The 15,815-nt window shown below is 37.3% G+C and overlaps 1 protein-coding gene across 4 annotated transcripts in view; it reads right to left on the bottom strand.

Moving 5' to 3' along the window:
• CADPS2 (calcium dependent secretion activator 2) overlaps positions 1 to 15,815 on the bottom strand; it is a 492,759-nt gene that overhangs the window by 178,675 nt on the left and 298,269 nt on the right. For all 4 annotated transcript variants that reach the window (XM_047763023.1, XM_047763025.1, XM_047763026.1 and 1 more), the window contains exon 9: positions 6,860 to 6,926. In XM_047763023.1, the coding sequence (XP_047618979.1) occupies positions 6,860 to 6,926 (67 nt within the window). The remainder of the gene's footprint in view (positions 1 to 6,859; positions 6,927 to 15,815) is intronic.

The following is a 15,815-nucleotide window of genomic DNA, read 5'->3' as shown; positions in this document are numbered from 1 at the left end:
CCAAGGGTAAATTGTATAAATCAACATGGCCATTTCCTTGATTCTGGGCTACGGAAAATTCAAAGAGCACAAAGCAGAAGTTATGTAAAAGATGAAACTTAGAAGAAAAAACTCTTTTCCTCTGAGATTTTTTTTCCAAATAAGCTCAACAAAAGAATTTTCAATTTTTTTCTTATGTGCGTTTTGAAAGATAAAATAATACAATGCAACTTGACCCATAATGACCTTTAACTACAAAAAAAGACAGAACCCCACAAAGTTTTGGTGAATATTAAGTGTTTATGAGTCATCTAGAGCTTTATAAATCTTACTGCATATCATAGGTATCTTGTGCCCTTTGGTCCAGAAATTTTGTTTTTTATAAGAATACTCCTACATACATCCAAAGATAAATATGCAAGAATTGCATATATACTAATTCCAGCATTGCTTGTTGATTTCATAAAAAAACAAAAGGAATTTAAATGTCCAAAAAGGGAGATCTGTTACATAAATTATCTTCATCTACATTATGGAATTCAATCCATTAAAAAAATAAAGTGGATTTTTATATATTGACATGGCAACTTGTCTGTGATGTAATTTTAAAGAGGATCCAAACAATTCACAAACTAATTTATATATGGGATGATTCTATTGAGGATGGATTAAACTGATACAAGTTTAGAAGGTCAAACTACTAGCAATGGTTACTTGGCTGTTTGGGGATAGAGACTGGAATAAACTGGCAATGCTGGTAGAAGTATTGATGGGGGCCTTTCACTTACTGCCATAAATACTTGTGTAGGGTCTGATTTTATTCTTTTTTTTTTTGTCTTTTTGCCATTTCTTGGGCCACTCCCATGGCATATGGAGGTTCCCAGGCTAGGGGTTGAATCAGAGCTGTAGCCACCAGCCTACGCTAGAGCCACAGCAACATGGGATCCACGCCTCATCTGTGACCTACACCACAGCTCACAGCAACGCCAGATCCTTAACCCACTGAGCAAGGCCAGGGATCGAACCCGCAACTTCATGGTTCCTAGTCGGGTTCGTTAACCACTGAGCCATCATGGGAACTCCCTGATTTTATTCTATACTGACCATGTCTTGGGTTTGTAAATTTTAAATCAATTTAAAACATAAAGCCAGGAGTGCCCATTGTGGCTCAGCGGGTTAAGGACCCAAAACAGCATTCATGAGGATGCAGATTTGATTCCTGGCCTCGCTCAGTGGATTAAGGATCTGGTATTGCCACAACCTGTGGTGGCGGTCATAGATACAGCCTGGATCTGGTGCTGCTGTGGCTGTGGCCAGCAGCTGCAGCTCCCATTTGACCCCTGGCCTGGGAACTTCCATATGCTGTAAGTGAAGCTATAAAAAAAAAAAAAATTAACTAAAGCCAGTGGGCCACTACCCCATGACTTTCCTTATTTGACAGCAATATATTTGCTCACTTTGCATTACTACAGGCAAACACCAGCTGATGTTCTAAGGCTGAACCTAGATGATGTAATTTCCTGCAGTAGTGACATTCTCAAATGTGTGACAGCAGCCTGCTGCAGCGCAGCTCCACGTGTGCTGAATCTTTCAGATATCAATAGGCTGGGGCAGCCACTTCTTGAAATTGATGGCACATTTTGATGGCAGCTCACTAACAGAGTGGTCCTGTTTGCAGCAGGTACAGTTACTCAGTGGCATGGCTGTTTACAGCCTGTGCCAACTCAGCTGATAGGTAATTAACATTATGTCTTGGTAGCCTGCTGTTGTTTGCAGCAACTTCAAGTCATGATTCTGACACATTGACAACGAGTAGGGAACACTTTGATACAGGGCCAAAACACAGACGTCTATCGACTTCAGTTTTCAGCAGTGTCACAGAGTAGGTGGGCTCCATGAGCATGGGACTCTTTATGCCACCACTGACTGGCCATTTCTTTAACGTAGTAACACTGTTTTGTACCTCATGAAATGAGTGATCCACAGTGATTATTCAGATTATCTGTTGATCTTCAGATCAGCTACAGCCCTGTGCATTAATTTAATCTTAGGAAAAGAGCTTGGCCTCTAGAGACTGACAGAACTGTATTTGATCACTTGAGTCTATCGCACACTAACTGCATAATTCTGCAAAAATATAATAACCCCTTTGTACATCAATTTAGTCTATGCAATGAGGATAATAATACCTACCCTAAAACACAACTTATTCTGGAGAGGTAAAGCAAGAATGTGGTTTACATAATAAATGCCTGCCACATTTGCTTAATAAATATTAGATTAAATATAGCAATAATTTTATTAATAGCTGAGTGGCTTCAGGAATTTTTGGACTACCATGGAATATGAAATACCTGGGGACATAGAGTTACTTGAATAGGTATTAGCTGAATAGAGAATTACAAAATAATTCGATTTGTTTAAATCATAAATACAGATATAGTATTTTAAAGCTATTAAATGGTTTATTATAATGAACTAAAATATATTAGTGTCATAAGTACTTCTCACCAAGGATATCCTTTAATACTAAAACACTGAATAAGCATAAGAAAAACGAGTAAGAAACACACATAAGTTTTGGTAAGATTTTAAACATTTTCCTCAAAATAACTCTTCTTTTAGTTTAGCCTGACCCTAAATTTGCCTTCATTTGAAAAATGCAGCCTCTTGGAGTTTCCTTTGTGGCTCAGCAGTTAACAAACCCAACTAGCATCCATGATGATGCAGATTTGATCCCCGGCCTCACTCAGGGGGTTAAAGATCTGGCGTTGCTCTGGTGTGGGTTACAGACATGGCTCAGATCCTGCGTGGCTGTGGCTGTGGTGTAGGCTGGCAGCTGTAATTCCGATTTGACCCCTAGACTGGGAACCTCTATATGCCATGGGTGTGGCCCTAAAAAGCAAAAAAATAAAAATAAGAAAATAAAAATGCAGCCTCTTTAAAAAACATGAAAATTGAGAGGTTCCCATTGTGGCTCAGTGGAAAAGAACCCGACTAGTCTCCATGAGGACGCAGGTTCAATCCTTGGCCCTGTTCAATAGGTTAAGGATCGGGTGTTGCCATGAGCCGTGGTGTAGGTCACAGACATGGCTTGGATCTGCCGCTGCTGTGGCTGTGGTGTAGGTCGGCAGCCGAAGCTCTGATTCAACTCCTAGGCTGGGTGGGAACTTTCATACGCCACACGAGCAGCCCTGAAAACAAAGAAACCAACCAAACAAAATCTGTTTAATACTCTAACTATACCGGCTACAGAATCTAAATGGGATCCAACAATACTCTTACTTGGAAGTCAAATAAATATCCTATATTGATAAATAATTTATTTTACCATTTTAAACTCTGATTTAAATGCTTATACCAGAGTCCTTGAAAAGTCTCTTCACCTCAGGGGCTCCGCGAGTGCTCACCTTGAACAATGACTTTGCAGCTGACCAAACCTGACTCTCCATCAATCTTTATGAGTACAAATTCTTGGCCTGATAGCTGGATCGCCAGCTCTCTCGCTCTCATATAATACACACTCACAAGTGGTGATGAGATTCACATTATCACTGGAGCACCATTCTGCCCACGGTGGCAGCAGACACAGCAGGGGGATACTGTCCTCCCTAGAAATTGACTCCTTCACCTTTCAATAATGCAGCCTGCAGGTATGGCCCTACAAGTTATGTGCTGGCAGAATGAGAGATGTCTTTAAAAACACTAATAAAAACTACCCAGTTCCTCCTAATGAGTCATTCTTGGTGAACCTCCATATATATCCAGCTTGATGCTGAAGTGTGTATATTCTGTTTGTCTTCTCAGGACATTTGTATTTAAATTTTCAAAAAGTTGCCAGCATACTAGCATGTAAATCTTAGTACTTGCGGGTGTGGGATTCTCTGTGTGAGTGCGTTATGTACACACATTTGTATAAAGATACAATGCTTAAATAGGTCTTCAAATTTTAAGATAATATCTCAGGTAGACTAAATCTGAATTCATTATAATTTGGTGGCATTTTTCCTAAGTTTTAATTATGGAGTAGAGAGGTTTACCTCCTTTGGTTTAAATTGGATTTTGCCTTTTAAAAATATTTGTTACACAGAGAACATTCTAGCTCCCTAAAGAGATGGTTCATGTTCCTTAAAGATATATCAACTAATGATCTAAAAGTATTAAAAATCCTTCTTTCATTTCTAAGCTTTCTTAAGAGGTAAAAATCAAAGTATACATTTTGCTCTTTTAATTCTTACGATCATACACCAGTAAATAAGGGACAGAGCAAAGGATCACCTTGAACTTTACTTGACTAAAGGCATGAGGTGTCTCTTTGACCTCTCAAGACAGATCTACTAAGGCCTAATTTTCATATTAAGACAAAAGTATATCAGAAACTCTTTTAGCCTATGGATACTTCACTGAACCTCTCTCTACACAATGAACACTCTCTGATTCATTTTTAAAAAATAGTGAATATGATCCAGCAATCATGCTCCTTAGTTTTACCCTAGGGAGCTGGAACGTTATGTCTACACAAAAACCTGCACACAAATGTGTACAGTAGTTTGATTCATAATTGCCAATATTTGGAAGCAACCAAGCTGTCCTTCAGCAGGTGAACAGATAAATACACTGTGGTTCATCCAGATAATGGAATGTTATTTGGTGCTAAAAAGAAGTGAGCATTCAAGCCATGAAAAAACACGGTAAAATCCTAAATGCATATCACATACTACATGATTCCAACTCTATGACATTCTGGAAAGGGCACAACTATGAACACAGTAAAATGATCACGGGTTGCCAAAAGTACTGGGTTGCATCCTTATGTGCTGTCATAACATTTCCACCAGTTAAATTCTATGTTTACTATGAGTTCAGTAAGGGAGTTCCCGTCGTGGCTCAGTGGTTAACAAATCCGACTAGGAACCATGAGGTTGTGGGATTGATCCCTGGCCTTGCTCAGTGGGTTAAGGATCCAGCATTGCCATGAGCTGTGGTGTAGGTCACAGATGCGGCTTGGATCCCGTGTTGCTGTGGCTCTGGCGTAGGCTGGTGGCTACAGCTCTAATTGGACCCCTAGCCTGTGAACCTCCACATGCTGCGGGAGCGGTCCAAGAAATGGCAAAAAGACAAAAAAAAAAAAAAAGAGTTCATTAAGTAGGCTTTGTTCAGGCCAAAAACACTAGCTCCTGAACTTAGGGGATAGGAACATATATTTTTACATAAATGCATGAATCATGACTATGAAAAAGAAGCTGCAGCGTCTGTGAAAAATTAGTAGAATGCTTTAGAAAAATTTGGTAGAGATAAATCATTAACACAAACTTTTCAAATTAGATGTGGGTGAGACAGCTCTTACTGGGAATAAAATCAAAATGCACAGAAAGAGCTGCACTCTAACCACCTAGTAAATGCATTTAAGTTCTCCTGACAAAGTAAATAAATTAAACCTGGAAAAGAGAGATGATGCCTTATTGGTAGTTTTTGGAGGACAGATGACTCAGAAACCCCAACAGAGAGCCCTTCCTCAAAGCAATTGCCTGGGTTTTATATAAAAAGACTGCCAATGTGTGTGCACATCTTTTTTAAAACTGGTTCTAATTACCTAAGAAAAAATTACATTTTTACCTGGGGGTTGGGAGGAACTACTTTTCACTAAAAGTTTGCATTTTCCATGAAGTTACCATGCCATGATGGCACATCAATAAAATAATATTCTCCAGCTATTGACAGATGGCTTTATTTCCGGATGGTAAATAATTTTTCTTCCTTGGAATTTCACCATGTTAGTCTGATCTAACCTATTGAAATTTGCTTACTGTGTAGGTAGGAATTCATGAGATTTTATAGACTGTTTTACGTTAAGAATCCCAAGACAGCTTCTCTTCCCATATGTATTCATTGGGAATAACACGGCTTGGATTTGCTTTATTATACTCTATGAGCAAAAGCTGTCCATTACTCAAAAACAAAACAGTCATCCACAGTGTGTATTCCAATATCTGTCTACACTCAGAATCCTATCACAGAACTACCAGTCAAGGTAATTTAAAGACATATATATGCGAATAACTGATAAATATATGGCACATTTTTTTACAAAAAGGCACATTTTTGTGTATTGAGTTTTATCTATAAAATACCAGTACAGTGCAGTGGTTCTCAAGGTATGGTCTAGGCATCCTCTAAAGACACTTTTAGGGGACTTGTGAGGTCACTACCACTTTTACAACAACATTCAAACATCCTTGCCCTTTTCACATTTACTCTCTCATGAGTGTACAGTGGAGTTTTCCAAAGGCTAAATTTCATCTGAGTTGCAACAGAACAAAGGCAATAACTGATATGAAAACACAGCTGCATTTTATTGTATTAAGCTAGGCATTAAGACATGAGCAAAATCATAACATACTACTACTTATTTCACTAAAATGTTTGGCTTGAAAAATCATTATTTAAAATAAAAAGGCTATTTGCACTGACATGTAATGGGTTTTACTATTTTTATTTTTATATTTTTTCTTTTTACGGCCATACCTATGGCATATGGAAGTTTCTGGGCCAGGGGTCGAATGGGAGCTGCAGCTGCAGGCCTTCACTAGGGCCATGGCAACACCAGATCCGAGCTGCATCTGTGACCTACCCTACATCGCAGCTTGCAGCAAACTTGGGTCCTTAACCTACTTAAGCAAAATCAGGGACTGAACCTGAAATTTCACAAAGTTGAGTTCTTAACCTGCCAAGCCACATCAGGAACTCCTTTTAGTTTTAAGCGATTTAAAATTTTTCTCAGTCTTAATTTCTAATAGAGTGAATATTGATAGACATAGCCCCCACAAAAGTTTGAGAATGGCTTAGAGTCATTGTGTAACAGAAAAAAAAAAAAACTTACTTGAACAAGGACAAAATAACGTTTTTTCCATCTTTTCCAAACCTTCTGTCCAAGGGCATATAGATATCTGGTAAGAAAAACAAGAATACATGAATACTGAGTAAATTTATTTCTTACATAGGTATTTATTCTTGAGACCAACCTGCTAAAGGCGAAGTTTAGCTCATTTGGAATCTGTGACAGCATGCAGCTTCTGTGTTACAAAATGACTAAGCCTGTCCCAAGACTCTTGAAAGGGAATTGATTTATATGGCTTATCAATTTGTCAGTTCTTTCCACCAACTGAGCAAAGCTGGACTTAGGATCATCAAAGAAGCAGTAGGAATTTTATTCTTACACATACTTCTTAGGAGAGACAAAGGCTATGAATTGAGGGTATGCTACTGAATGTTTCAGCTCTCAGATGACCAGGGCTGAGGAGTGTGGCCTGCCAGGGACCTGGCTGTACTGTCCAGAGCCCAGGGTGAAGGGTCCCTGTCTAGAGGAGTGTCCCCGAGTTGTGCTTGCGCCAATCTCAGGTTCCATTTCCTCAACTGTCAATAGAAGAAGGGCTGAATGCTCCTGCCAGCCCCATCCTTTGGAGACTTACCTGACCTACCGAAGCTTCTTACTGCAAATTTTCCTAACTATGAAATTCAGGTAAAAATGAGGACAGCATTGTATAATTTAAGATAGTTTTTTATTTAAGCAAGGCTTTTGTTTAACTTTGCATCGCCATTCGTAATTGAAATAGAATGATTAAAGTAGTCCCATCACTTGGGAACAGAACTTTTGTTCTTACTGGGTAGACAGATGAAAGCTTAGGAGGAAAAGGAAGAAATTACAGATTAATCAGGTGTGAGTGTGTCATGGAGAGCTATTTAAAATTATACCACATACCTCCTACAAAAGTGGAAAACAGTGTTAGAAGTTTAAAATACGACAAATAGAGACTATGCTTTTAAATTAAAATAAGGTTTTTCAATATTTTATCACAAACCCTTTTTCTGAGGTCAAGTTTAACATTGCAGAGGCTATGCAAACTAACGTACATATGATTCTGAGCGATAAATGAAAGCACTAGAGATAAGTTTATTTAGAAGCCAAAAGTCTCAGGCTTCCAATTTTTAAAACTGAAATCTTAACTTGAATTTTTAGTATCTGTCTTCACAAAAATAATTCTCTTTTGCAAAATGAAGCAAATATAGTTTTTACCCCCTTTACAAAAAGAACTATGGGGTCTGTTAGCTAAGATGCTCTGAAATGATGAACTCTCTTATTCACAGCTAGTGGAGTGTAACAGAAGACACCTTTCTGTGGGTTAACACGGCAATATGGAGAAACAAGCCTCACCTTTTCAGCCTGGAATTAGATAATTAGAGAAGCATACAAATTTGTAGGCTACATGGATACATAGAACAGTGTTGTTTGTATTATGGGAAAGGTAACAAATGCCCAAAACTAAGGTGAATTGTTTTATGCTGCCACTCAAAAAATTTTTTTTTTTTTTTTTTTTTGCTTTTTAAGGCAGCATATGTGGGCTATGGAAGCTTCCAGGCTAGGGGTCAAATCAGAGCTGTAGCCTCCAGCCAAAGTCACAGCCACAGGAACACCAGATATGAGCCACGTCTGCAACCTACACCACAGCTCATGGCCACGCCAGATCCTTAACCCACTGAGCAATGCCAGGGATGGAACCCGCATCCTCATGGATTCTAGGCAGTTTCGTAACCCACTGGGCCACAACAGAAACTGCCTGAAAAAAAGTTATATATATATACACACACACACATATATATAACACACACACACATATATATATATATATTTTTTTTCTTTTTGCCTTTTTAGGGCCACACCTGCAGCATATGGAGGTTCGACCAGGCTAGGGGTCGAATCAGAGCTGTAGCCTCCAGCCTACGCCAGAGCCACGGCAACGCCAGATCCAAGCTGCGTCTGCGACCTACACCACAGCTCACGGCAACACCAGATCCTTAACCCACTGAGCGAGGTCAGGGATCAAACCCGCAACCTCATGGTTCCCAGTAGGATTCATTTCCACTGAGCCATGACAGGAACTCCCAAAAATATTTTTGATAAAATTAATAACAGAAAATATATGTTATGTAAAAAGAAAATCCAAAACTACATATATACTGAATGACTTGAAATCTGTAAAAAAAAAATATATGAAATAATCCAAAATTTTAGTAACAGAATCTCTGAGTGGTGAAATTACGGAGGATTTAGGTTTCCTTCTTCCTTGCATTTCTAAAATTTTAGAATAAACACACACACACACAAACATGGAGTTACTAAAAGTCAAAAGCAATACTAGACTCTTGTATGGAAAGCATCAGCAATACTGCCCAAATCAACTATATATTTTCTTTCTTTCAGACACATTAGCCTGCTGAAGTGCTTGGCTGCCGTATGTTTGGCTCTCCCAATACCCTTGATGCCATTCCGTCTGCACTTGTGGATGCAATGCGAATTCATTTAGAGACTGGCAGGAGCAGCCTCTGCTACTGTTCTCACCTGTTCACCATCCCCTCCTGAGGGCCCCTGGAAACCCTTTGCCCCACCTTCGCTCTAGCCTCTAATTTCTCTTCTGTGGTTCTGGTGATAGGTGTTTCGCTGCTCTCTTTCTGTCTTTCCTATATAATTTCCCTCTCTGGAAAGGCACGTATCCAAGCTCCTATTACAGGGTTAACAGCAATGACCTCAGGAGCTATATACTGTGGACACAACAGATGTTCTCTATGCAAGTTCACAAGCAAGATGTGCATCCAATAGCTGCCTAGGAGCCAAGAGGGCACTTGGAATAACCTCTCCCTGTGACCACAGGCTGCTTCTCCAACGTGTCTCACTTAGCATGCTGTTGGGCCACTGGGTCAGACATCAGTGAAGGTGAACAGTGATACACAGACCATCAACACCACAAGCAAGTGTAAGTCTTGCTGACAGTGAAGGTTCTGCATAAGGAACAATGTCAGCTGCAGCTTCTTTCAAAAATCATGGATCAACACATTTGGAATGAAAATGTACGGTTCCTGTGAAGACAGAAAGCAGAGGAGTGGGTGGATGCACACATGTGTATAGTGAGAGATGTCTGAAGAAATAGAATAAAAGACAATTCAAGACTGCAACCAAAGCAAGCATTTGAATGTTGGGCCTTGAGGTCTTTTGAGCTATTGCACTCTAAGCATTGAATAAAATGTATACAGAAGCAGTCGCAATTGATCAAATGTTTCTAGGAAGGAAACACTCATAAGAGTTTTCCTCTCTATGTGAGAAAAAAAATTTACATTCAACGAAGTTTGTCAGCATAAAGGAAATGTTACAGTTGCTACGTAGGAAAAATGATAATTTCTGCCCTCTAGTTCTTCTATTAGCCAAACAAAAATTTTACATAAAAAATGAACACAAATGAAAGCTATCGTAAAAGCCATCAATACTGAATAAGAACACTTTAATCTTAATTTCAATAAATCTGAGTTTCTTCACTTTAATCTTAATTTCAATAAATCTGAGTTTCTTCACTTCTCCAAAATCATGAGTTTTGGAATTAGGTACCAATATTGCTATTCAGTCACTTTTTTTTTTCTTCTGTCTTTTTGCACCCGAGGCATATAGAGGTTTCCAGGCTAGGTGTCTAATCGGAGCTACAGCTGCCAGCCTACACCAGAGCCATAGCAACGCGGGATCCGAGCCATGTCTGCAACCTACACCACAGCTCACAGCAACGCTGGATCCTTAACCCACTGAGTGAAGTCAGGGATCAAACCTGCAACCTCATGGTTCCTAATAGGATTCGTTAACCACTGAGCCACGACAGGAACTCCTGTTTAGCCACTTTTTCACTGGTATAAAAGCAGATTCTTTGCATAGGAGACACAACTAAAATTGAAGAGAGAATGAAGAAAAATGTTCATCAATATTGTCTAAGACCATCCAAGAGCAAAAACTCAAGAACCACATAAGGATCAAGAAGTTAAAATGATTGCGTTGCCAATGAGGAATGATGTCACAAAGAATGATTTGGAAAACTGTAATATCATTAAGAAAAAGCTGTCACACGAGCTTATCATGTATGTATGGGAAAAAAAATCCAGAAAGCTGTGCCAACATGTTAAAGATGTGTCAAAATGTTAATATCTGGTTGGTGGGATTTTCTTCTTCATGCCTTTCTGAATATCCCCAATTTCTACATTGAGCATGTCTTTCATTTTTTTAATAAGTAATAGGTTAACTGGTATAGTTGATCTAAAGTAAAATTCACCCATTTTAGGCATATAATTTGAATAGCGCTGATACAGGAGGAATGTAACCACAACAAACTTCAAACAACATTTCCATTCCCACCCCCTCAAAGGTTTCTTCGTGCCCTTTTATGACCAACCCCCTCTGCAATCACTGATTTTTGACCTTATAATTTTTGTTTCCCAGAATGTCATGTAAGTAGAATTATACAATACATACGTAGCCTTTAGTGTCTGGCTTCTTTCACTCAGTATAAAGCTTTTGAGATTCAGCTTTTGTCTATATCAGGCTCATTCCTTTTTATTTCTGAATATTTTATCTCAATGTATGACTTCAATGTGTTTATCCTTTGACAAGGTGATGACATTTGAGTTGTACTCACCTTTTTTGGCTATCATAAATAAGGTGGCTATAGCCATTCATCTACTAGTCTTTGTGTGGGCACATGTTTTCATTTCTCCCGGGTAAATATCTAGAAGTGGGACTACTGAGTTACAGCGGAAAGTGTGTTTAAAAGAAACTGCCAAACTCTTTTTGTGTTACCATTAGCAATGATGAGCACTCATCTTACTTTTATAATGAGAAGAAATGATTATCATTAAGGAGTTGAAGGATGTGGGCATTAGAGCTCCATAAATAATACTTCCGTCATGACTAAGTGGAACACTTATAGACCAAAGATGAGAATCTTTGTCACTTTATCTTGAGTACAGTGGAGAATTCCTATAGACTTTAATGGTTAAATGGGTTTTCCAGTTTTTAAGACTATTTTCAAGTTCTGGTATTTAAAGCAGTCCAAATTCTTTGTAGGTGGGTGGTCTTACCATGGGACGATTAAAGTGTAGAGAGAGTAAGGAAAAAGGAGCCAAAATCATTTGGATATTTGATTATAATCAGCTAATTCATTGATTAGAAAGCATCTGTAAAAAAAAAGTACAGTCTCTCCTAACTCACCTTTATGCCTAATGCTGCTGTTGAATTCAGAGTTCTGTTTTTTGTTTTTAATGTTAAGCGTTGTTGTCATTTATCTCTTTATGGATAAAAATCTAAGATTTTTTTGATTTCCAAAAAGTTATACTAAAGTTATAGTGATTATAACTAAATTTATAACATATCACGTTATACTAGGCAATGGATTCATTTCATTCCATTTACGCAGCAATACCTGAGTATTCTTCATTATTGTGAAATGAGTTATTCTATGTAGAGACTCTGTATATTACTCATCCATACTGAACTTTTAAAGAATTTGTATATAATAGGTTGACTTGACTTCAGTCACAAAATATAATTTGATCGTTCTTTAATGACTTGGAAGGGGTGCTATTGCATTCCCAGGGTCATTACCATGATCAATTTTAACCGCACAGTTCTGTAAAAGGAGAAGGGCTGACAGGACTCAGTTTACCATTTGATATATAATGACAACAGTGTTAGCTGAATGGATCTTTGAGGGCTATTTACTTGTCACTTATTTCTCTTTCATAAAAATGAGAATTAAAATATATATTAATATTTCTTGCTGTCTGAACTCTAGAAAAATTCATTTTTTAATGCTTTATGAAATCTGATTCTATCTCATTAAAGTGTGGAGAACATAACCCCAAAAGTGTATTTGTCATCGGGGGGCGAGACAGGGAACCTTGGCTAGTTTACTGCAGGTATGTGGAGGGGTCTGCTCTGCTGCTGTGTTCTTCTTGAATGTATTGTAACTGCTGAGTCACTACTAGCTTCTTGTCAATTGCATGCTTCCCTCAAATAAAAAAAGTTTTTTAACAAGAGTATGTTAAGTCAGACATGCCAGATACCAGGCAAACTGGGAACACACATTTAACTGGGTTTTATGTGACGATTTATAACGTTACTCAATAAAATAAATATTTCTCACACAGCATGAGAGCAACATTCTCTAATGAGTGAATTTTTTCCACCTTAAAGAAGTTTTAAAGAGCAAAGCAAGTCTTTTGTTTCATTTTAGGTGGGGTATTCAACATTATTTTCATCAACCTACAGAATTTGGTTTTAAACAAAAGGTGTTTTCTTTCCTTTTTAAATTATCTCAACTAAGTCAGAAAAGCAACACCATAAAATTAGCAGTAGTTTTCACAGTCTTAATACATTCTCCAGTACTCTACATTAGAGTATGACCCTAGGAAAAAGATTCCTTAAGCAAAGTTATATTTGATTCAAGATTATCATTTAAATAGAGGTAAAAGATATTCCATTGTATGTATTTCAAAAGTACATATTTCCAATGTTAATTTATATTAAATATAGCATTTTTTCCATGTAAGTATTTCCAATGCATTACAATACTCATGTCACTAGAGTATGTTGGAGTATTTTAAGATAACTGCATATATGGGAAAAAAATGGATATATTTATATGCCAAACTGACTCATTTTGCCGTACACCTGAAACTAATACAACATTGGAAGTCAACTCTTCTCCAATAAAAAAATTTTTTTTTAAAATTAAGTGCTCAGATACTATTTTAAAGTGTTTGCTTTTTTCAAACCCAACTTAAGGTATTAAGAAGTTGTTCTCTTTGAACAAAAAACTGCCTGCTTAACTTTAAAATCTTCTCTTCTTACACGGGATTAGGTAACAAAGAAATTAGCAGCACTGACACAAAGCTTGGATTTAACACATAAGAGTAAAGCCTTGAAGCATTTGGTTCTATAAATCGGTATAAATACAGCAATAATCTTAAAGCAGTAATCTCTCTTTTAGGGCTGTTTTTAATGGACAGTATATTTGCTCCTAAGAAACAGGAATCAGCGAGGAAAAAAGACACGAAATGAACTAAATGTGTATCAATGCTCCCTTTGCTATAACTTTTTTTTTTTTTTTTGGTATTTCTAACAATTTTCAGGTCATACTCTCTCCTCAAATATCAAAGCTAAGTGACAGGGAACTTTAAGATTTTTGGCTGGTGTATTTAAAATTTGGTATGAATATACAGATTACGTACCATGCTGTTAGGAAAAACCTCAAGAAAAGAGAAAAAAGTAAGAGAAAAGAACTTTGGTATGGCCAAACCTTCAGTCAACATAGTTACTACCAACAAGGTAAACGGGTCACTATTTTTCACCATGTCATAGCTGTAAATGGTCATTAGAGAACCTCAAAACTTAATGCTAAAAATTATACAAGCTCTATGATCTCAACACAATCCTAAAAGAGTTATCAGTTAAGAAGCCAACTGGTATGAACATACACCACTGTTGCTTCCGTACGTTTTCATCTGGGGACAAACAACAGCCAAGTCGTCATGAAATCCATCAGAATGTCCTGAGACAACGGGAATAAGACCTTTTCTGTAGAGATATGCTGATCATCAACAACCTCTATTGCCCTATTACCAATAAAATGGGCTCAACAATGGATTTACTGAGTAATATGAAGTTTGGTAAAAAATAATGTTTAAGCAAAACCAAAATCAGTACATTAAGGCGCTTATTTTTGTTACATTTTTAAATACATAGTTACATTTCAACACGTGTACATTTCATTACATTCACACTACAATGCTTCTAAAATAAAATGATTTTAAATGCTTATTTTTCACAGGACCCCTTTAGACTATTTAAAAAAAACAGATTCACACATAGCATTGTGATTTATCTTCCTTTAAGTCAAAAAACTTCTGAAATTAGTTTTACTAATAAATTAAGCCATTTTCTATCAATGCTATATATCACCTGCTAATATATATAATCACAAAAGTTAATGAAAACTCAAGAGCTCAGTTTCTGATTAGTTTTAAAAATTGAGATTTAACTCATCTTCATAACACAGTATGTCTGAACTACATTATACTCTATATTATCCTAGTGAAGAAACAGCTCATAGTCTCTAAGCTGAATTTGAAATAGAAAATGGTGACGTGAAATAAAGAACTCATTTATCCAAACACTTTAAAAAGCACTTTACACAACCTTTCTAACTTGAAGATTGTTCAAACAACACTTCAACACACACAAATTTCCCAGACATATTACTAAATATTGTAGTTTAGTTTCAATTAGAGTGGTGGTATTCAGTTCTAATAGAAAGGAGAAAATGACGATTTATTTTCACGGAGTCCATGCTGTGGGAGTTCATGGTCTTACTTTACGATGAAAAATCACTAATGAATATTTGAAAAGCATAATTGTATACAGAATATGGGAATTGTTCACTGCTGAAAAAAAAAAGATTATTACTTTTGGCACATCACTTATGAGTTGAGCTTTTTATTCAAAGGAATGGGACAATCCATCTACATGTTGAATGATAAAGCCTATTCTTCTACAAGCCTTCATTTTTCAAGGCAAAATACAGAAAGAAAAAAAATCAATATATAGAGTAGTTTAGTCCTGGAAAGGGCTTTCTTAAAGAGAAACCTCAGTCAAGGTTGAAAGAGCAATTAATGCAGGCTCAAAAATCTGGGCCATTCTGATAGAGTTCGGTTAACATGTGGCAGAAGTAATCATCCACTTGTGAAAATGATTTTCGGTTCATTCTCAAACACCTTTCAGACACTCATGATCCCATTTAACTGACAACAATACAGGCTATCCGTGGGCACCACTGCATTTGATGTGAAAACCAATAGGGACCAAATGCCCTCAGGCACTTTCAGTCATCCCAGCGCTGCGGTCTCTGCTCCACCGTGCACATAAAAGGAGTCTTCCTTCTTTCACTACATTCTTCCTTTATTTAACCCCA

The sequence above is a fragment of the Phacochoerus africanus genome, chromosome 16, assembly GCF_016906955.1.
Source record: "Phacochoerus africanus isolate WHEZ1 chromosome 16, ROS_Pafr_v1, whole genome shotgun sequence".
Lineage (NCBI taxonomy): Eukaryota > Metazoa > Chordata > Mammalia > Artiodactyla > Suidae > Phacochoerus > Phacochoerus africanus.
The sequence above is the reverse complement of the archived record's forward strand: the minus strand, read 5'-3'. Positions and strand labels throughout refer to the sequence as shown.